Source organism: Aspergillus thermomutatus (genome assembly GCF_002237265.1).
Source record: "Aspergillus thermomutatus strain HMR AF 39 chromosome Unknown NODE_68, whole genome shotgun sequence".
NCBI lineage: Eukaryota > Fungi > Ascomycota > Eurotiomycetes > Eurotiales > Aspergillaceae > Aspergillus > Aspergillus thermomutatus.
The window spans coordinates 68,635-90,705 of record NW_020798117.1 but is presented as its reverse complement, the minus strand read 5'-3'; the positions used below and the strand labels follow the sequence as shown (position 1 = coordinate 90,705).

Sequence of the window (22,071 nt, the reverse complement as noted above, 5' to 3'; positions counted from 1 at the left end):
TCCATACGCGTCAAAAGATGAACATATGCTTGTTTGTCATTAATGCTGAATGGTATCACTCAATCCTCCCTGAACTCCAAGTATGCGAATGTCTGCCACCATTTAACACCCAAACCTCATCAGAAGAAATTAAGTGCACAATGAAAAACAGATGGATGGAAAAAGAGGTTGATGCAAGAACACGCTCAGAATAGTCACGCCATGAATGCAATTCCCAGACTCCACTCCCCCAATTTAACCAGATAATCAACCGACCCTTGAGACAAAAATATTGCTGCCATGCTTTCGACAGCAACTAAAAAAAAAAACTTCTTATTGAGTAATAGCCTTTTTCTTCAGCACGCCGAGTTGCTCCAGTTTCGACCATGCGTGATCCATATCGGAACCTTCGATGAGGACAGGCCGAAATTCCAATCCATCCAGGGACTTAATCGAGCCGCCGGTTCCAGCATACAGCATGAGCTCAAAGATTCTGCGGCGAAGACGTGTCGCGTCATCCAGATGGGATAGATATTTCTGGTCCGCATGCGCATCTGCAGGTGGCAGAGTGTACGGATCGTTGATTTCGAGCTCTGTTTCGGCAGGTGTCTCTTCTCTTCCCTCCCAAAGAGTCGGAGGTATATCATCTTGATGTGGCCCTACATCAGCTAGGGCAGAGGCAAGATCTAAAGGACCCTTTACTCTCTTCTTGCGTTCTTCCGAAATTGCTCTCATCTTCCTTCTGTCACCATCCTTCCCGTTCCCAGTCAGAGCCGGTGGATAGAATCTCAATGTAAGGGGATTTCCCCTCAGGTCGACCTTGTGAAGAGAGCAATTCTGTCCTTGTCTGGTTCGTCCCATTCGACTCAGAACCTGGCAGAGTTTTCTCAATCGTACGATAGAATTGCCAGCCATAGCCAGCCGGGAAAGGCAATTTAAGCCCACTAATTCAGTGATACTGCTTAACGAATTGAAGTTGAGGTTCAGAACTTTCAGGTTGGGAAAGTTCGAGGAGAAATCTGCAGGTAGACTTTGGAGATTGCATGAGGCAGCGTCGAGAAGTTGTAAGCCCAAAAGTGGGGCGGAGGGTGAGAGTGCCCGCGTTGATAGTTTGTTCGAAGAAAGAAATACCTTACGGATGTCTTTGACTTTTCCTAGGTCGATGTCCAAGTATGTATTTTGCTGATTGCTCAACTCCTGCTCACGGACGGATAGAATCTCCAAGGTGCGGCACCGTTCTAGACCGAATACCGTAGACAGAAAATTCTGATCAATATAGAGAAGGTTCAAAAACGGGAACATGCTGACATCGAGAGTCTGAAGCTGGTTATTTGTAAGCTTCAGTGATCGTAGCATCCGCAAGGGCGCCGACACATCGATCTGCATCAGCTGGTTGGAGCTGAGGTCAAGCTTTGACAAGGATGGGAGGGAGTCAAGGTGCCGAACGGATACCAGTCGGTTGTGACTCAGATCTAATTCTTGCAAGCGAGTTCTGCTCGGAAAGGAAGAAACAAGTTAGCATTTCAGTGTACGTCGAGTAAAGCCACAATAGCAGATCAACTCACAATTCCCCAGTTCCAAAATCGATCGCCGCTAGTGAGTTGTTACTCAGCTTCAAGGTCAAAAGGCCGTTCAAATCAAGTATGCCATCGATATTCCGGATATTGTTTCCGTCTGCTCTGAGCTCTCTCAGATGAATAAGACTACCGAAGCCATCCAGGCTGTCCAGGTCGTTGTTGGATACATCCAGATACTGTAGGTTAACCAAATGGCCCCACGCAGTCAAGTTCGAAAGACAATTTCGTGGTATCTTGAGAGTTCTCAAACTTGTGGGCACACCGCCCAGCTGGCCTATCTCATTGTCGGAGACGTCAAGGTCTTCTAGACGCGGACAAAACTCATTCAATTTGTGGAGCGTTATCAGCCCTTTGTCTCGAAGGACCAAGCGCCGCACATGATCCCAGTACGGCTCGAAAGGTTCCGCCTCGGTCAAATGCTTGACCAGGTCCTCAGTCGCGAGAGCAAACGTCCCATGAACTTGGCGCAAGGATGTAGAGCGCGTGCGCTGAGCAACATAACTCAATTCGAGGTGGAATGGCTGATCGATCCCATCGACGGTGAAGTCAGGCAGAGGACTGAGATGGAAACTGTAGGTTGTATCCTGGCCTGTTTGCGGGAGGCACATCAAGGAATTCTCTGGATGATCATTGGCAGGCGTAGACTCTATGTCCCCGAAATCCCTTCGGAGTAGACTTAAATCATTGTCCGCGAATTCGCTCTTTTCCTCTTTTTTGAAGATCAAATTTCGCAGTGAAGTTTGTCCTCCCGGAGAGCCACGGTTTGCAATAAGTTGAGAAGATCGGCTAGGCCCTGGGCGGCCGTATGGCCCTTCTGCTGTAGTTCCAGTACCTTGTTCGATCGTACTCGCTGCGTGACGTACAGATCCGGTTTGGCTTCCATCGTCATTGTAGACAATATGAGAAACTAGAGGGGAAGAGAAGCTGATCGTTACGACCCGGGCCTGATGATGAATGTCTCGGCGATGTCGTGGAGGCTTTGACAAGCGCCCTTCATGGAGTTGGATCTCGTGCTCAACTTCACTAGAAGTTTCAGTGTCTTTCTGTTCGTCCGTACCCCATGAAGTGGCTCTCGTTTCTGAATTCGGGGCGCTAGAAGTAAAGCGAGTCAACTTAGAACGAAGAGTACTACCGCTAGCCGGCGCCTCGACAACAGCTGGTTGTGAGCCAGAGCCAGACTTCGAGTCGGAGATTCTGGTACTGACAGAACTGGTGAGGTTGTCATCTCTTTGACTCAGGGGCAGGCTTTCCGTTTTGTCAGGCGAGGATAAACTGTGTACCCTCATCATTTCCTGTAGTTCATCGACGCTGAGGTCAGGAATATCCCTGAAAGGGTCCTCCTCACTATCGTCGCCCTTCGGCTTCTCTTGGGACTGTTCGTGCTTCTCTTTGACCCATTGGTGCTTGGAACGATCATAAGTAAACCCATTTACCTGTTCGGGGATCAAATGTGATACCAGATCAGAAGACAACATTCCCTTCGCATGTGAGCTGAAAGAAGAGGCTGTGGGTATTGAGCGTGAACTAAGACTTTTGGAGGAAACATGGGTGTCGATCGTCAGGGGAGGGTTCACATCTGTATTTCGTTCCTCAGTCAGAGGGTCAGAGTGTTTCCGTTTTGGGTGCTCAAGATTCTCTCCTTCATTTCGCACACGAATATCTATATCGTCACCTTTCTCCAGGTGCAAAGACATCACGGAAGCGTTGACACCAAATTCCGGGTCATCGTGTTCTTGAAATTTCTTGAGGTGGCTCAAGATCCGAGGATTAGGCTCTTTAGGCTTTCGTAATTTGCGCATATCTACGCCTTCACGACTTGGAGGGCGTGAGAATTCTTCTCGAGTTGACTCATCTTCGTAAGTCTCGGCATCGTCACCCTCCATATCAGACTCCTCGACGCTCGAGAGGCCGCCAGCCGGCTTGCCTTTCGCTCGGATTATGTCCATAATTTTCGTTGCTTCGTTCAAGAAGTCTTGTGTCGTGATCGATCCTTTTCGGATCTGTTCATTGACGCCTGTCACTCTCACCATCGGTATTTTCGCCTCCTGGGGAGACCTTGCGCCTATGCGGCCGTTTAGATCCTGATGCGACCCGTCTCTGTTAGATGAAGATCTTTTCCTCAAGGAGGACCTTGTTTGACGTGGGGTTGGGGTCCTGGGTCTCGGGGTGGATTCTGGTCGAAGAAGCGACTCCTCGTTACCATAGTCCATGCCATGTTGGATTAAGCTTCTCTGGAGTAGGGACAGGTTATCAGTCGGCTGACCATTGCCCTCCCTTACCCCGTAAGCTTCACCTCCCGAGCTATCAAGGCTGAGAATGGTTCTGCGCCTTTTCGGATTCGGATCCTTGGCTGGGGTGTCCCTTGTCCATTGGTTCTCCCAGTTGTCTAGACTGTCCCTCTGATCATTGCTGGGCTGTGGCCTCATCCTCGATGATCGGCTGGAGCTAGGCCTATGTATCTCAGAGTCGCGGTTGTAGTTTTCGAAAGCACTATGTCGAGGATGTTGGCGTCTACCAGAAAGTTTTCGGCGAGAGGAGGGGCGGAAGTTGGACTCTTCGACGTCATTATTCAAGAATTTGGGTTCATACGGGCTTGTATCGGAGAAATCGAAATGATCGAGTTCGCCATCACCAAATCGGCTAATTCTAGGCTTCATCATGTTGCGGGAGCGTGGGCGTTCTTGTCTTCTCGTGGAGCGGTCGCCAGGCGTTTCCTGCCTCACATGCAAGAAATTTCGGCTCTCTCCTTTACGTCTGGCCTCTTCGGAAGGTGAGACCGGCTCATCTTCCTCAGACAGATCGCCAAATGTTTCCTCGAACTGGCTCATTCGGCGCAGAAGCCTGTTGTTGGTAAAGGTATCATGGTTTCCAAAGAGTTTGAGAGGGCTCCCAGAAGAGGGCATGGCAATGGGATTGCCGTCACCATTGGGTGCTCTAGCGTAGGCAGAAGAAGGTCTTGGTAAAGTTGGAGGTTCTGTGGCACGAGAAATTTTGTTATAAAAGGGAGGCGAGCTGCGGATTCTTGAATTCGAGGGCAAATATGGAGAAAGACGCTGGGAGAGAAAGGAAGTTGGAGAAAATTGTCGTTGTGGAAAGAAACCGTCGTTTACATATTGCTCCCCACGCAGGTTGACAAAGGCACCGCGTCCCTGGTAGTCCAGAGTGCCAGTAGAAAGGTCCTGAGGTAAAGAATGGCTTGTGGTATCCAGTAGATCGTCTTCTGGAAGAGTGTCAAAGAGCTCACTTTGTTGATGGAGTAAGACGCTATCGCTGGCTCTAGAATCCGGGCGCTCGCGTGCACCTACAGAAAGTCTTTCAAGCTTGTTCGTCACTTGTTTCAGGGCTGACTTTATGACCTCCGACGTGGCCTGTCCTTCCACAGTGTTGACTCGCGAGAACATGATCGGCGTGATACCTTCATTGCGAAGATCCTCCAACCCACTTGCAGTGCGCATCTGCTTTTCATTCTGGGAGGCATCATGACTTTCATTGAAATCGTGTGGGTCCTTGTCAGGCGCTTTCTTGATCTCCAGAGACCCCTTTGGAGATGGTGTAGGGCTTCCGATTGGTTGTTGATTATCGCGCTGGACTGTCGCTGCTGCTTTTGGCTGCTCAGGGTCATGGCCCACAGAATCCTCGCTATTCGCTCCAGACGTCTCAATTGAAAGCTTGCTGGGCTTTCTGGTGTGTTTGCGCGTGGAGCTGTTGTTCGTAAAATCCCACATATCATCAGCTGGTTTCATCTTTGCAAAGGCATCTTTCTGATTTGTATCTGAGCCCGGTGTTGGAGGTTTAAAAACGCTTTCCAGTCCAATCGGCGCAAACAAATCTCGCTGCTCGCCAGAAGGCAACTCCCCTTGGACAAGCCGTTTCCGCCATTCAGGTGTCGTATCCTTCGCCTTTGGTTTCTTCGGCCTCACTTGAACAGTATCCTGCTGGCCGGACTGGCTAGAGACATTAGAGACAGACCGCAACGGCGACCTAGCGTCCATGGCCGGCTGTTGTTTACGCCCGGAAGGCAGACTGGGCCTGGGACTTTTCTTTGTTTTTTCCGGTACCGGTGATCTCAACTTCGACGGAGTCTTCGGCGTCCTGGGAGTTTTAGGCGTCGGAGGCTCTTTCTTGTAAAAGTGGCAGGGTCGAGTCACTTTCTTCTTTCCATCGGCGGGCGATTGTTGTTCGGCTAAGCGACGCGCGGGGATCGGAATGCGACTGGGAGAGTTCTGGATACTGGAACGGCGGGAGTGGTTGAGGGATCGAGAAGGAACGGGGCTAGTTGGACTACCTGGTGTCGAGACCCAGTCGTCTGAGAGATTGTCCAGCCATGGTGTGTTGCCCATTTTCTATAATGGTTTTGCGCTGAGCCAGCCGGGCGCGTTTCGCAATCACAAAGCTGCAGTGAATTGCACAACCGGTGATAAGCAATACAAACAAAACATTAGATGGATCCACAACAATATCAACCAATTACCACCGCGGAAGTCAAGAGAAGGGGCATATTTAAATGAATACTGAGTACGAAATTGCTCTCGAGTAATCAAAAAGTGTAGCAGTCAAGCTGTATGTTTGATTGTCAGTCCGGAGGATAATGTTATGAAAGTGGAGCCGGAACACGGTTGAGATCGATAAGTTTAAGGGTGGTCGGGGCAACCCCAGCAGGTTTTTGGCCTTGGATATTACTGCAAAGGCTCTCCTCACAGATATGAAACACCTTGGTCGAGAATCGAATTACAAGTATCCCATTTCAGTGTAGTTATGTGGTTATACGTCTCATGATCCTTCAAGAAAGGACTTGCTGGACTTCTTTCTACATAGGCGATCGACATGAGTCGGCCCATCCCCGCTTCTCGCTACGTGCTTGTCATCAGATCCATTAATTACTCTGTCGGAAAAATAAAGAAGTTGCTAAGATCTATCTATGGATAATACATAGCCTACACACTGGCTTGAAAGACCCCAGAAGCGAGGGGTTCAGCGACATAGTGGATACAATAAGGCGGGACTACTTCTACTGGTTGTAGGCTTGTAGCAGAAGCAAGGATTATCTGTAGGCAGTAAGGAAGCGGCAGCTCATGAGGTCCTCATTCAAGGTTGGTATATGGTGCAAGCAAAAGTCTGTTGAAGCAAAATGACCCTAACGTAAATTGATTTTTATCAGGCACCATCATATTTTCGGAATATTCATAACATACTGATATTCTATATGTCACTGTTTTGACTCCCGAGATTGATAGCATTACATAAGCCTCCACCTTTGGTTGCTGCGGTATCAACGGTGGACCGTGGACGCGTTAAGTGGGTGGTTTTTTTTGCGTGTGACGAGTGTGACCTCAACCTGAGCTTATCAAGGACAATTCACAGCTGTCCACCATGAAGTGCCAGCATACTGTGGTCCAGAAGATATGAGAGAATATACGGAGACGTGCTTCCCTATTCAGTTGCTCAGATGCAGGACCGAACTGCTGCAGCACTTCAAGCAATCAGCTCCGTTGATGATTTCCGCATCTCAACCAGATGCCACCTCGTCCACCCGCCTCCCCGCTTTCTCTGGAAATATGCTCGCCGTCCGCTTCCGACATGGACATCGATGGAGTACTCGGCTCCGATGAAGAACTAGACGAAGCTGATTGGACTGCTCGACGACAAAGGATTGAGAGGCTCGCTGAGTCGTACTTGAACGGCACTCCGCTTTTCATACTCTCTGCTTCGCTCCGGGGGCCATTCGACAGGGACTGGGTGAACCCTTGGAAGAAGTCAAGGAGGAGGGCGTCTGGCATTAGACACCAAGACAGTGGACCGACGAGCGATACAGCCGCGGCGGAAGAGATTGTGATACAGGAGACCAACTCTCGGAAGCGGAGACGATACCATGAATTACAAGACATCCGTGGGTCAAATTATCATGTCGGTCTCTCGGACTTCGATGTTGCATCCTCTCTTCACGATGAGGACCTCCGAACAAAATCGAAAAGTCCATTGTCGTCGAGACCACTGCGTGAGAAACGATCCGGAGTCTCGATGGCCTCACAACCGTCACCGAAGAGGTCAATACCTTGGGCAAGACTATCCTCTCTACAAGGGCAAGATCAGGAACCAAGCCCGTTTGTTAGCAATGATGCTTCTTGGTTGAAGAAGGATCGTGTCTGGATCAATTCCAGGAATGTTGATCCTCCCACATCCCCTACAACTACTGTCTCCAGCCGTCAATCCGATATGAGAGCTCGTGCGACCGCAACTCACTCAACCAAACGGCAATTTCCGACCAACGCAATTCCATCTCAACGTCGTTCCAGCATGGATTCGTCCAATCGCGCAGGATCTCCGGTCACTATGATTTCCCGCCAGGGATCCATTGCTGGGAAGGGTGGATCGAAGGAGAATGAAACGGTATCGAGGCATAATCGATCAGTAAACAGTTCAGAGAAACACGGCGCTGTTCCTGACGAAAATTTGAGCTGTTCACTTCAGATCGTTTCGTCGTCGTCACAACTACCTAAGTTTGAGTACCGTCGACGGAAGGTACGTGCTGCTTCTAGAGAGGAACATACCAGTTTCCCAATGGTCCTGGACAAGAGAAAGTCACCAGTAGTAGCTGAGGTGATGAAGGTGCCCGATTTCAAGGCCGATCGTCCGCCTCAAGCGCCTGCACCCCGAAATGTTTCATTCGCAGACGCTGGGGATCGCTGCCAATCGGAAAGCTCGCAGGCATCACATACTCTGACAAAAAGTGATGCCACGCCTGCCAGTCCTCCCGGCATGGAAACAGCCCGGAATCCTCATGCAGCCAGATCGATGCAGGCCAATACTAGCGAAAAGTTACATTCTGCCCAACGAGTGCCTGGAAACTCGGCCATGATGGACTGTGCTACGTCTCTGCATACCATCGCTGTGTCGAAAGAAGAAACAGAGTATGATGGTGATACTATCCCAGACGCCCAATTTTCCACGCAGGCAGCTGTTTTGCTCGCTCAGAGGTCTTTCCAGAATGACTTGGAAAGCCCGGAACCCGAGGAGCTTCCTTCGCGTCCAACAGGCAACCCGACTCAGACCCCTAACCCCAATGCATCCCCCCCAAACGAGATCACACCGTTCTACCAACTGAATACTCCCGGCAAGGCGGAGATCACAAATAAGTCATCAAAACCTCCAGCTACAGGGTTGCCAGTAATGAGCACGCAATGCATCATTGATGCAGTCACTCCTTTCACATTTAGTACAGAGAAGAAGAAGAGTAACTACCGTGTTCTTTCATCGGCAAAGAGTCGTTCAGGGGGAAGGAAATCACAGGATGTCAATCTTGCTACTCGTATAGCGCCATCCACTCACTCGTCGCCATCACCGAGCGTAAGGGACTACTCAGAGCTTGGGAATTCGGATGCTGAGAGGAATCTCGACGATGACTCCAGGCCCGAGATTTCTATCCTCCGTGATTTCCAACCTCAGAGTCAAAATAGTGTCTTGCCAATGACGTTGACAGGAACGACTCCTCCCACCGCCCAGGACGGACAAGGAGTAATCGCAGGTGCAGATAGCTTTAGTCTCAGTCAAGCGATTGCAGATGCAGGAAGCTGGTTGCAACAGAGCTTTGAGATCAACCGAGATCTTCAACAGTGTAATAGGGTGGGCCCTTCTTTGCCCGCAGAAACGTCGTGTCCTACTTTGAGTGTCAATGCAAACAATTGACGAGCATGCCCGGCTATGGTTAGTTATGCTCAGAGCTTGGTGGGGTTTCTTCTGAGAAATTGGCGGCCGTACATATTAATATACTTCTGTCATATTTAGCGACATACACATGGACATTTGGGCCTTTATCTGATGACTTTATGCTTTAAATATTAGTCTAATCAATGAATAAACATCTATCAATGACGATGCTAAATGCAACAATTCCAAGCAACATGAACCAAACTTTGACTTAATCATTCGTATCAGAGTAAATGCACTGTGGCCAGGGAAAGATGACGTTGGGTCAAGCTGTGGTCCTGCGGGATAAGGTACTAGCGCAGCGCAGCTCCGCAATTGCGCTTGCGGCCGAGAATCGAGATACAGCATGATCAACCGTCCTCCCCTCCCTTTGCTTACCGCATCCTGTTGATGGCGTGGACTTGATTCAAATGGCTCTGACATCAGTATGCTCATCTTATCTTCGAATTGAAGCTCACAGAAAGTACTGACTCGCTCTTCCCAGTGGAAAGCGTTCAACTTCTTTGACGTCTCGTCGGTCAAACTTCCGGAAGAGTGCTCGTCAATATTAAAAGTACACGATTGGCTCCCTCTCAATCATCCGTCTGTTCGCAATCTGAGTTCTAACAATATTCGAATCTGCTTAGTCCGATCTCACGTCTCTCAGCGCCGGCTCCTCTAATCTCTTTATCGGTTCTACCGATGGCCTGGTGCACATCGTTTCCGCTGGATTCAAGATCGTGCGATCTTTCAAGGCAGCGGACAATGGTTCCATTACGCATATTAAACGAATAGAAGGCACGTCACTGCTTATCACCATCGCAGAAGACCTCCCCAACGAACCCGTGCTGAAAGTGTGGGCGCTCGACAAACCCGAGAAGAAGACCGGAGCGCCGCGTTGCTTGTCTACGACGTCGATACAGAATGCGCGGAGGCCATTCCCTGTTTGTTGTCCCTAGGTTGACGTGGCGATTCAGGTGACTGATGATTGGACGAGGTATAGATATCTGCGTTCGCGGCTCTGGAAGATTTGTCGCAGGTAGCGGTGGGATTTGGCAACGGATCGGTTACAATCATTCGTGGCGACTTGATCCATGATCGTGGTGCACGACAACGCATTGTCTTCGAGTCGGAGGAGCCTATTACTGGGCTCGAGGTACAAAGCGGGGTGTTATCGACACTCTTCATCTCGACAACGAGTCGAATATTGACCTTGGTCATCTCCGGCAGAGGACAAGGTCAACCGGCGCGTGTGTTGGATGACTCTGGCTGCGGCGTTGGCTGCATGGCGCTTGACAAAGACACCGGAGACATTGTCGTTGCTAGAGAGGATGCTATTTACACGTATGGGCCGCATGGACGTGGCCCGAGCTATGCATTTGACAGCCCGAAAAACTCCATCAACGTATTCAGGGACTATGTGGCCTTGGTATGTCCTCCAAGGGCTGCCTTGGGAAACCTTCGCAGTCAGGCCGATGAGATCTTCAGCACAACGACTTTCACGCTGCTTGATACGGATCTCAAGTTTATAGCTCATTCGGAATCTCTGGCAGCGTCTGTCAGGCATATTTTCATAGAATGGGGCGACTTGTTCCTTCTCTCGACCGATGGAAAGGTATAATCCAATGATGAGAATGAGTATTGTCATAGCTGATAGACGGGTAGGTATATCGTTACCGTGAAAAGAGCCTCCAGCAGAAGCTGGAGATACTGTACCAACGCAATCTTTACATACTGGCCATCAATCTGGCGCAGAAAAAAGGCGTTGACGCTCTACAGCAGAATGCCATCTATCGCAAGTATGGCGATTTCCTCTACCAGAAAGGCGACTACGACACGGCAATGCAGCAATACCTACGGGCTATTGACAATACTGAACCTTCGCAGGTTATACGGAAGGTATACTGCCTGCACTTGGTCAATAAGCTTATATCTGACTGAATTGATCGCAGTACCTTGATACGCAGCGTATCCATAACCTGATTGAGTATCTTGAAGAACTTCACGATCACGACCGAGCTACCGTTGATCACACTACGCTCCTTCTAAACTGTTACGCCAAACTCAAAGACACGGACAAGCTGAACTCCTTTATCAAAGCTCCAGGAGAGCTCAAGTTTGACCTGGAGACGGCCATCGCTATGTGCCGACAAGGAGGTTATTATGAGCAGGCAGCCTATTTGGCTACAAAATACGGCGAAAATGACATGGTCATTGATATCCTGATTGAGGATTCGAAGAAGTACGCTGAAGCCGTGGAATACATCTGGAGACTTGAGCCGGACTTGGTTCGTAATGGCAGTCGTACCCTTATTGTTTTCCAGGGCTAACCCGGTCAAGGCTTATCATAACCTGATGAAATATGCCCGGGTATTGCTAGCCAATTGCCCTCAAGAGACTACGGAACTCTTCATGGCGTACTATAAGGGGCAGTATAGGCCAAGAACAGAGGTAGAGGTCCCAGCCGCACCCCAGACACAACCAACCAGTACTTTGCAAAGCTTGGCGGGTTTCCTTCCTTTGTCTCTGATTAATGCGGGTTCCGGAGCGAAGGCTGAAAAGCCCAAGGATATTCTTGATGAGGAGACGAAAATTGCAGAATCGACTCCAAGCTATGAAATCCCGAGACCAAGGACAGCTTTCTCGGCTTTTGTGGGCCGTCCGCAAGAATTCATTGCTTTCCTGGAGTCGCTGATCGACCTGGAAATTCTGAAGGAGGACAAAGTCGACATTTACACGACACTCTTTGAGATGTACCTGGATACAGCAAATCGTAAGAAGGATTCTGCTGAAAAGGAGGAGTGGGAAAACAAAGCCAAAACTCTCATCGAAGGGAAAGACGTAAGTGATCTTGCTCCAGTTGTGGCCCCGTCTCTTATTGGCTTTTAGATACCGATCTCGACTTCAAACGTCCTTCTCTTATCAGATCTGTCTAATTTCCGAGAGGGATCAACTCTCGTACGTGAGCAAGAAGGGCTTCGTTCTGACATCTTCCGGTCTTTTACCTCGGCCAAGGACACCCGTGGAGCTATCAGAGCTCTGCGGAAGTATGGACCAGAAGAGCCTCGGCTATATGTGGATGCTCTGACATACTTCGCCTCAAGCCCGGCCATCCTTGAGGAAGCCGGTGACGAACTCGACGTGGTACTCAAAAGAATCCACGATGACGGATTAATGTCGCCATTACAAGTCATTCAAGCTTTGAGCAACAACTCTGTGGTCACCATGGGCCGTGTCAAGAAGTATCTTAGCGACAACATCGAGCGCGAGCGGAAAGAGATTTCTACTGTAGGTTGCGTTCTGTCGATCTTTCACCTAGTTTGAGCTAATATGTGCCCTAGAATCGCCGCTTGATATCGAGTTACAGCTCGGAAACCGAGAAGAAAAGGCAAGAAATCGAGCAACTGGGTACCAAGCCCGTCGTTTTCCAGGCCCGTCGGTGCATGGCGTGCGGTGGAGCTCTGGACCTTCCTACTGTGCACTTCCTCTGCAAGCACTCATTTCATCAACGTTGCCTCAATAAGGTGGATGAAGACGCAGAATGCCCGATGTGTGCGCAAGAAAATTCCACCATCAAAGCTATCAGGAGGAGACAAGTGGAGTCAGCAGACCAACATGATCTCTTCAAGGGAGAACTTCAACGGGCAAAGGATCGATTCGGCGTGATTAGTGAGTTCTTCGGTCGGGGTGTGATGCGGCCGCAGAGTACCATGGAATCGTGATCCTTCGCTTGTGCTTATGATGATTTCGTCGCCAATTGATGCCTTGAATGCCAATACAGTAGAATTAATGATGCCTTATCGATATCTTATCAGCACGTGCTCGCGCGTCGTTCCGTTCCACGATTCCGTCCACTTGACGCGTGAGATATCATAAACGTAGACTGATAAGCCGATCTTTCCTCCTAACGAGTGTCTGATATTCCTGTATCTCTTTAAGAGCATATACATATCATCCACAAAATGTCTTTTGATAGAGTAATTCAAGACTCTGACGATGAGGACGATCCTTTGTCGGAGATGCCGCCCCCAATCAAGCGGGCCCCCGCGCTGCCAAAGAATCATTTTGATAATATCACCACTTGCAATGAGCAATCTGGAACTGTAACACCAGGCGGAGAAGCGCGATATATAGACCATGGAAACCATCTTGCCGTTGACTTTGACGCTTTTTTACAGTCACAGGAAACGGCGCCAAATGGCTTATCTGCCTCTCAGCAACGGAGGGAAGAGAGGTGGATTCCGTCTGACGCTGGGGCGGGGTCAATTGGTGAGTCTTGATATCAATTGCATCAGAGTCCTCGTCGAAAACGTTTTCAAGATTTTATTGGTTGACTAATGGTCGTGGTCAATTAATGCAGGCTCAGTGATGACGGAAATTGGACTTGCGCAGCGACGGCTTTTCGACGACGATGATGCTCAACAAGCAGATATTCGCGAGGCCCAGACAGCTGCTTGTTGCAACCAGTCGGACAATGGCTCAGCGCCTGCCGAGTCTCTGGTTCCTCTGAACATGGCAGTGTCGAATTATGACGATTACAATCACCATGAGGAGAGTCATGGTGCTCTGCAGCCTAGTGCATTCGCTAATCACACGTCGCAAGACATGGCGCTCCTCAATGGCAAAAACCACGGCCACGGTTACTCCAACAATGACATAACTGGATTTTACGGAGATCATATACGACATGTCGGGCCGCCGAACAGTTTGTCGAGTCATGACTTGGCGCCATCCTCAACGTCATACAATTTCTTTGAATCATCGCTGAATCCACCTGCGCAGTTGAATGGCGATCTTCAGAGCCCCCTGAGATCCAGCGACACAGTGCAAACGGAGACCGTTCGTAAAACACCAGGAAGGTCACATTCTATGCAAGCTACATCTTACTCCCCACACGACACCGAGCCAATCTCATCCTTAGTGACGCCGAAAGTCTGTAGAGCCAAAAGCGACAGCACTTGCCAAAATGCTCAGTCGCAGTCACCAAGTAGCGCATGCGATGAGCTCTCCGCCGCTGTTGCGATCGAGACACCGGAGGTGAAAAAGCAGCGCGGACGCAAAAGAAAGCAAGACATACCAGAAGATGATGAAGATGATGAGCTTGCTCCCTCAAATGATCAAGGCATCCCCGAGAGTGCCGAACCAGCCAAGAGAAAGCCGGGTCGGCCACCAAAGATCGTACGGACATTGAACGACGAATGCGATGACGCCGTGCTGACCAACGATCAGCCACAAGACCAGCCTGTATCTAATTCGGGAGAGATTCAAGAGCTTGATGATAGCCCGCTACGGCCTAATGTGATTGCATCGAACCCAGTAGCCAACGGGATATCACATGTGCCAGAAAAAGACAACTTTCGAGTTGAAGTTGCCAATAATTCGAAAGTAAATCGGACAGAAGTTTCGAACGACCCGCCTGCAGACATAAATCCCCCCCTGGCAAAGCCCTCAAAGAGGGCGAAAGAATCCAAGAAGAAGAAACTGAAGCGTGGAAAGACTACCTCAGTGACATTGAAAAAAACCTACGAATCAGATGTCGAAGACGATGTGATCTGGGTTGATGAAAGACCCTCAAATCATATCCTACAAGACGAACAGATCGCTCAGAAACCCAACAATGACTCAACGTTTGTCAGTTCAAACAATACAGAATCGTTTCAGATTCAGATACCAAGGCCTCACTCACCCTCTGCGACTGAGGTGACCGAACCCAAAACTTCGCTGGAGACATGGAAAGACGAACGAAAACCTGCACCACCAACACCCAAGAAGCGAGGACGCAAGAGGAAGAAGACTTCTGAGCTGCAAATCAGCGAAGAGACTTCCTCCGAGAATGCCAATGAACTCACAGGCAGCCGAGACGAGAATCAAGTACAACAACCACAGCAATTACCCATTGGCGTTTCCGTCATTCTTGAGCGGCCCTCGGACCAAGACATCAATGACCAGAAGATTGAAACCACAAATGATGAGTCTCCTTCCCGCAAAAAAGCAACACCACATCCACAGTCACTCTCGCCCTCCAAACCCTCAGCAACCACAGAGACGAACGCACCTGAAACCCCGAAGAAACCAGAATCAACGTCCAACCAGCCAGGCATGAATACATGCCCCAAGACAAACGACCTCTCCGAGAAAGGCCCCGACAAGCACAGCCCAATCGCAGGAACAAGCAAAGTGCCTTATCGAGTCGGACTGAGCCGCAAGGCCAGAATCGCGCCTCTGCTGAAGATCGTCCGACGATAACATCGACCATTTCTGCCACCCTATTTGTCTAGATGACTGTTTGTTTTCCATCATCATTCCTCCTACGGTATATCTATTATAAATGTTCTTCTTCTAACGCTTGTCACGACATCTGAATGACTTACAACCTGTATACCATACATTGTATTCTCACGATTTCCTGATTTGAGCCCGGAGCGAAGGCGATGGCATCTGTGCCACGGCACATGTTCGGCATTTTTATTTCCTTTTTTCCCCTGAAGGCCTGCCATTTTCTCGTGTTGTAGATTGTCTCTGCTATGATCAGCTTGAAAGTTTCCGATGGTATACTGAGACTCGGAGAATATAATGATAAGATGTGGAGGACCTGTGAAAAGACGCCGAAAATGACCACTACTAAGGCTATAAACAGCTGCATTGCCACCCATAATTCCTATTAGTGAGCCATTGCTTCAGTGCTCCTGTGTGTGCTTCATACTACTGTTTTGTACCTGCCAAGCAGTATTTAGTTACTGTCCTGAGGTGCTTAACTTCAACGAATGTTTGCTTTATTTTGACTTATAGCCAAGGTGATACTGAATATGACTTTCTCTGCGGCCATGCTCTTCGGGATGCCGTGGGCAAAATTCACATCAGGTACCAGAGGTGTCAATGCCTGAGCGCTCCTGAAACTTTTCCAACTAGACTTTGTACTCTAACGCTGCAATTAGTATTGTGGATATTTATAATACTGCCTATCTGTATAATCAACATGGCCCTTAGTCCTCAGAAATTAATGGTATAAGGTAGAGTATCAAAACTGCTAATGGAAAGGTTAGGGCTGTGGACCGGAGTATTTGCATTGTTAGTTAACTTTGCCTGTAGTTAACTAGTTAACTATCTAGTTAGTCAGCAACTAGCTAGTGAGGTTATGTGCTCACCACCGCACAAACCTTAATCACTTAGTCTGGTGTAGATAGCGAATACTAAGTGATTTAGGCGTCATCATTATCGAAGCCAAATTAAAGTTGAGAAAAGAGGTCAAGGACGTTCAAAGCCAGTGAAAATTAAACCTGAGTTCTATAATATTTGGTTCCGATTTGCTGACTTGCAATCCTCCATCTCCAGTACAAGAGCTGTCTAGCTGAATACCTATTCAAAGTTGCTAGACGAGTCTATTGGACCACATTCTGTCCTTGACCCCGCCTGTGACAAATATGCTTTCGCTGTCGCTGGGGATGGCCCTCTTGTGCTTTTATGGTGTGAGTAGGGCGACGTAAACTTTTGTCAATACCACTGTAGTCCCTATTCTGATTCGCCTCGCGAAACACTATTCCAGAGCTGGCTCGGAACGATGGCAGCGGGGCACCTCCAGCGAGACCGACTGTACCGAATACTCAGAGCTCGACGTTGTCGATCCTTGTTGATGTCTTACCAACCTCTCCTCGAAATGGGGCATGCAGTCTACCTTCTTAGAACAACCAAGAAAACTCTCCGCCGACACGGATGACAACAAATCAGAGTCGAGGCGAGTCAGGATGTGAAGAACCTCTGGTTCAGATATTTGCGAGTCTGTGTTTTCCCGGAAGTAACTAAAGGACCTGTGAATTCCCTCTTCGGGTAAACTTTGCTAATGGTCTCCTAATACGTTGCCTTGTAATTACTGCTTGGTCAAAAGGTGTTGAGAAAATGAACCTTGGTTTCATTTGGTTCGATCATATAGTTTTACAGGCCTCTCGGTGAATGATCCATGGCCATTAATGGCTAAGCTACTCTGTAGTATCTCTACTCTATACTACGACTGATGGAAAATGTATGAAAACTGATAGTATGATGGATGAAAATGATAATAGCTAAGGTGCTCTAGTCACATGATGGGCACGTGACATACTCTGTATTCTGACTTGCTTGTATATTAGCCTCCCGTCTCATCACAATGGAGCCCAAGCGGGACACGAACAGGCTGTTGACATACCCTTAATTCTGCAGACGGATATCTTTCAAAGGCCTCCCTTTGTAATCATATACTTTCAACTCAGAATAATCATTGGCAAAAACAGCAGTCCAGAGTCTTGGCTCGGAATATCCTATTATGTTGTGAGCAAGATCAGTGGGAAAAACAGCTATACAAAGTATAAACATACCACTTGTTGGGGGAGAAAAGGCACAGTTGATTATGATCCAATCTTCAACCATATTCTCCTTCAACCAGGGATAGTACTTCCCTCCCTCCTTGAATCGAGAGATATGTTCATTGACCCGGTCATGATCCCGAAGCAACTCAATCGCCCACTTCTTCTCTGGAATATAAAAGTCAACTCGACCATCAGCAGTCCTTGACCATTCACTGCAGATCGGTACACCCCGGCCTGCCACAAGATTGAATGACCTGTAGAATTCGTCCTGATATTGCGCCTCCATGGGCCTATATTTTGCTGCAGTCGACATTTTCCTGCCTTGAACAGCATGTCTCAGGTTCATCGTCGAAAATTTACTGAGAACCTCCAGGCATAATTTATCTAGCTGTTTGAATTTCAAAGGCCTCGCGACCCCGCCGATGATGTATTCAAGCCATCTAAGATAGGGTCAGATTAAGACAAGAAATACCACACAATAACTTACTTCTCATGTAGGCGTGATGGCAGGACAGCAACTCATATTCCAGCGGGAACTTTCCCGCAGATACCCGGTGAATCCAGCCTCTCTCGTAGCATTTCTTCATGCCCACATCATCACTATCGAATTTCATCTTTCCCTCCTCTAAAATCTTGCTCATCGTTTGAGCAGCATCAGGTGTAAAGGCCCATCCTGCAGGAAATGAGCGAAAAACACCCTGACTCCGGAGATAATCAAAGACTCGAGTATCATCCTTCAAATCATCGAGAACATGATTTTTCGTTATTGTACTGATACGTCTGTGTTTGAGGTCATGGCGATGCACCTAAACTAGAGTTAGTTGCACAAGCAAGCCTAAAGCTGATCCGTTCACTTTCTGGACTGGGATCAAGAATGGTACATACAGAATAAAGAAAATTGACTAATCCTGTCACCCCTCCGGGATGCCCATCTGTGAGCTCGTATAGGTAGCTCATAGCCTCTTCATCAATTGTGAACTTTTCACCTTACTTGTTTGTGGTCAGAAGAGACACAGTCTCATTGAATTCATCTGGTGTAAAAAATAAGCCGAGCTTTGGCGACATTGGGTCAGGTTGAGGGGTCAGTGTAATGCGCTGTGGGGCAGCAAAAGTAGCTGGAGTAAAGTATACGCGGTCTGCCTCCACGGCTGTCCAAGGGCTTCCGTAGGAACAGAAAAGACAAATCTTTATGTCCTTGCCTTCACCAGACCTTCGCTCTTTGATGACCGTGTTCCAGAACCAATCGTCCTTGTATGAAGCCTGAGCCCCATCAAGAAGAATCACAGTCTTTGAAGCAAAAAATTCCGTGAAACTAGATTTAGAGATTTAGGATACCTTTGTTGCAGGAGCAAGGCGAATCGGGTCCAAGGGTCATTGCCATTGAAACTCTCCAGCGGCTTCCAGGTCTCGAGTAGAAACACCCTCCTATTATTCTCGAGGTAGTAGTCCCTTAGAAGTTGGGATAGGACTGTTTTCCCGCTCGCTGGTGTTCCGCGTACGTGAATAACATCTTCAGAATCCACAGCAGCTGCAAGCTTTGATACTGTATCCTTGCGTAAACATCTCGTTGGATTACTAGTAGCTATCCGTCCTCACACAATTGTCAGCTCTAAATATGTCCTCTAATGGGACAGGATCTCACACTTACGTTGCGTGTGATCAGAGTTGCCGGCAGATGCTAATATTTCCATCGGAGATGATTCGGTACGAAAATCCTGGTGCTCTGAGAGGAGATGATCACACTTCCGGCATTTCTCTTCAAGGGCGGCTGATACTGATGTCAGAGTAAAAACCCCTTCTGAACATGGACATGGAACATCCAATGTGCCTATCTTTCCGAATGCTGTACACTTGCCCGCGCCCATTGTGCGAGAGGTTAAAGTGTGTTTGATTTCTGAGGGAGGACACAAAGGGGAAGAGAAAAGTTGAGAAGGTGAGTGTAAGAGCATCATCCTTGAAATTTTTGGCGCGACTTAGGATGGTAGGTTTGGTAGAAAGTGTTGTGAGGAAGGAGCGAAGGGACTGTGATTATAACAATGTGATCAAACAGATCCAGTGCGAAACACCAGAGGTATGGTACTTTACATTTAGCCCAGTTGATATGAGAAAGGAGAAAAGTCAGAATATAGTAAATGGTTTCAAGAGGAAGAAGGTGACGAAGTTACCTCCCTTTGGCAACTAATAGAATTAAGCTCATGTGCTGCTCACAATGATGACAATGCGGTGTATCAGGCGGCTATCCCAAAAGGGGAAAGACTAACCTCGCACAGAAATTCACTGGTCCTCACTTTACACGATTAACATGATAATTTGACATTTCTGTTCTGCTCTGCATTCCCTCTGTTGTCCGGAGGAGGATTGAGTTATGATTGTGTGTTTCACATTTATCTACCTAGGGCAGCGAACGCATGGCAAAATAATTAATCAAAAGCCCTTGGCAGGAATTCCAAGGGAAAGAACAAGACCGACATTCAAAAACCCAGACGACCTCCCACAACATAGCAACCACGAGGAGACACAAAACTAAATTAACGATGGTATGTGCATACACCGAAAAATTGAGCGCCGTTGCAAATATTCCAAAAAGGGCAAGACATGATGAAGCCTAGATACGCTCGAGGGCACCATTTCGGCAGCGCGTGCCGGCGGCAACAAGTCCCATGTGAACGGGTCTGCCCCAGTCGCACATGGCCCATGTCTGACCATCGGGACCGCACAGGATCTCGCCGTGTACACAAGGCTCCGCGTATCCTTGCGCGGGCGCAGGCTGAGAGGCAGGCTGAGAGGCAGGCTTGGGCTCAATCGCATGCTCAGCTTCAGGGTAGTTCTTGGACTCGGGTTTGGATGCAGACTCCGACTCAGGCTTATACCCAATCTCGGGCTTGGACTGAGACTGGGCCTCAGGTTTATACAGAGACTCCGGAGTAGATTGAGACATAGTCTCAGGCTTGTACCCAAACTCGGGGGTGGATTGAGACTCAGGTTGAGGCTTGTACTCAGACTGCGGGTTGGTCTGAGACTGGGCCTCAGGTTTATACACAGACTCCGGGGTGGATTGGGACTCGGACTGAGGCTTGTACCCAAACTCGGGCTTTGGCTGGGACTGGGCCTCAGGCTTATACACAGTCTCGGGGGTGGATTGCGACTCGGACTGAGGCTTATACCCAAACCCCGGGGTAGATTGGGACTGGGCCTCAGGCTTGTACACAGATTCCGGGGTGGATTGTGACTCAGGTTGAGGCTTGTAGCCAGACTCTAGGGTGGATTGAACAGACTGAGGCTTGTAGCCAGACTCCGGGATTGATTGAACAGATTGAGGCTTGTACCCGGACTCCGGCGTGGATTGAGTCTCGGGCTGAGAATTGTACCCGGACTCGGAACTGGAGAACTGTGAAGGGTTGGGGTTTTCGCGAAGGGGCCCGTGGAGTCGAGCGGGTCTTGCTGAGGGTGTGGCCGTAGAGTGGGAACTTGAAGAAGGTGTAGCAGATGAAGCAACGGCGTGAACGGACGAAGAGGCCTTGGGACTGTTGCTGCTCGAGTCGCCGCTGCCCAGGAAAGGGGCAGAGCCCTCGCACTGGTATCCCTTTCCACTCAAGGAGCCCTCGACGGAAGGTCCCGGGAGAGGAAAGTTCACTTCCTGGCCCTCGATTGTCTTGCACTTGCCGGGTCCGTTGATGTTGGCCTGGAAGATCGGTGGAAGGCTGTCAAAGCCGCCGGCCCGACGGGAGAGGGCAGGAGACAGGTCGCGCGCGTGCCGGCGGGCCTGAGAACCACCCTGGATGGTGACCATAGCACAGTTCATATACATCTCGCGATTTCCGACCTTGTTGAACCATGACCACGCCAGGAGGGCCTCGCCAGACGGTGCGTCGGATGGGATTTGGAAGTTATACTTGGAGGTGATAGGGCATCCTCCAAGCATTGAATGGATGACTTTGAAGTTCTTGCCCTTGTCATAGGAGAGGGAAATCTGGCATGAGCCTCCGCCGTGGGTCGCGCTGCCCTGCAGTTCAAGTTCGTATGTTTGGCCGGGGGTATAGTCAGCGACAGATTTAAAGGGATCATTTGCATATCCCTTGCACGGGTAATCAGATCCATCTGTTGACAGGGGGTTCGTGTAGGAGTAATCCTTTTGGTCACCCCCGTCCGGGTTCAGCGGGCTCCGAATGGGATACGGCTTCGACATCTGGATATGTCCGGAGACGCATGACGCCAACAGGGCGGCAGCGACCAAGAAGCCCTTCATCGCGAGAGCGATTCTATGATTATCTGTGCGTGAAGTGAAAGCTAATTCAAGCAATCTGTGTATTTATACCGTTAGCAATGTACGGTCGACAATGGCAGTAGTGACTCAGAATTTGCAGGACAGACAAAAGAGCAGTCTGGAGATCTTTGATATCTCTCGTCTTTGCAGTGCCATTGGCTCATACTGGACATAGGAACGATTGATACTCACTGATAATTGTCAGACAACCACGATTGTCAGGCACAGA

The 22,071-nt window shown here is 49.0% G+C and overlaps 4 protein-coding genes across 4 annotated transcripts; 2 read left to right on the top strand and 2 right to left on the bottom strand.

Moving 5' to 3' along the window:
- Positions 1-312: 312 nt before the first annotated feature.
- Positions 313-5,896, bottom strand: CDV56_107666 (uncharacterized protein; the record flags this gene model as incomplete). The annotated part of the gene is made up of 2 exons (XM_026761285.1): positions 313-1,471; positions 1,545-5,896. The coding sequence occupies 2 exons, from the start codon at positions 5,894-5,896 to the stop codon at positions 313-315; spliced, it is 5,511 nt and encodes a 1,836-aa protein (XP_026615376.1).
- A 1,174-nt stretch (positions 5,897-7,070) lies between these two features.
- CDV56_107363 (tethering complex subunit PEP5) lies at positions 7,071-12,961 on the top strand (the record flags this gene model as incomplete). The annotated part of the gene is made up of 10 exons (XM_026760982.1): positions 7,071-7,943; positions 8,025-9,176; positions 9,745-9,813; positions 9,887-10,183; positions 10,243-10,854; positions 10,905-11,138; positions 11,192-11,527; positions 11,580-12,080; positions 12,129-12,527; positions 12,581-12,961. 10 exons carry the CDS (start codon positions 7,071-7,073, stop codon positions 12,959-12,961), a joined length of 4,854 nt encoding a protein of 1,617 aa, XP_026615375.1.
- A 240-nt stretch (positions 12,962-13,201) lies between these two features.
- On the top strand, positions 13,202-15,485 carry CDV56_107240 (uncharacterized protein; the record flags this gene model as incomplete). Its single annotated transcript, XM_026760859.1, has 2 exons — positions 13,202-13,508; positions 13,606-15,485. 2 exons carry the CDS (start codon positions 13,202-13,204, stop codon positions 15,483-15,485), a joined length of 2,187 nt encoding a protein of 728 aa, XP_026615374.1.
- A 4,698-nt stretch (positions 15,486-20,183) lies between these two features.
- CDV56_106931 (putative extracellular protein) lies at positions 20,184-21,824 on the bottom strand (the record flags this gene model as incomplete). The annotated part of the gene is made up of 1 exon (XM_026760550.1): positions 20,184-21,824. One exon carries the CDS (start codon positions 21,822-21,824, stop codon positions 20,184-20,186), a length of 1,641 nt encoding a protein of 546 aa, XP_026615373.1.
- Between the last annotated feature and the right edge of the window lie 247 nt (positions 21,825-22,071).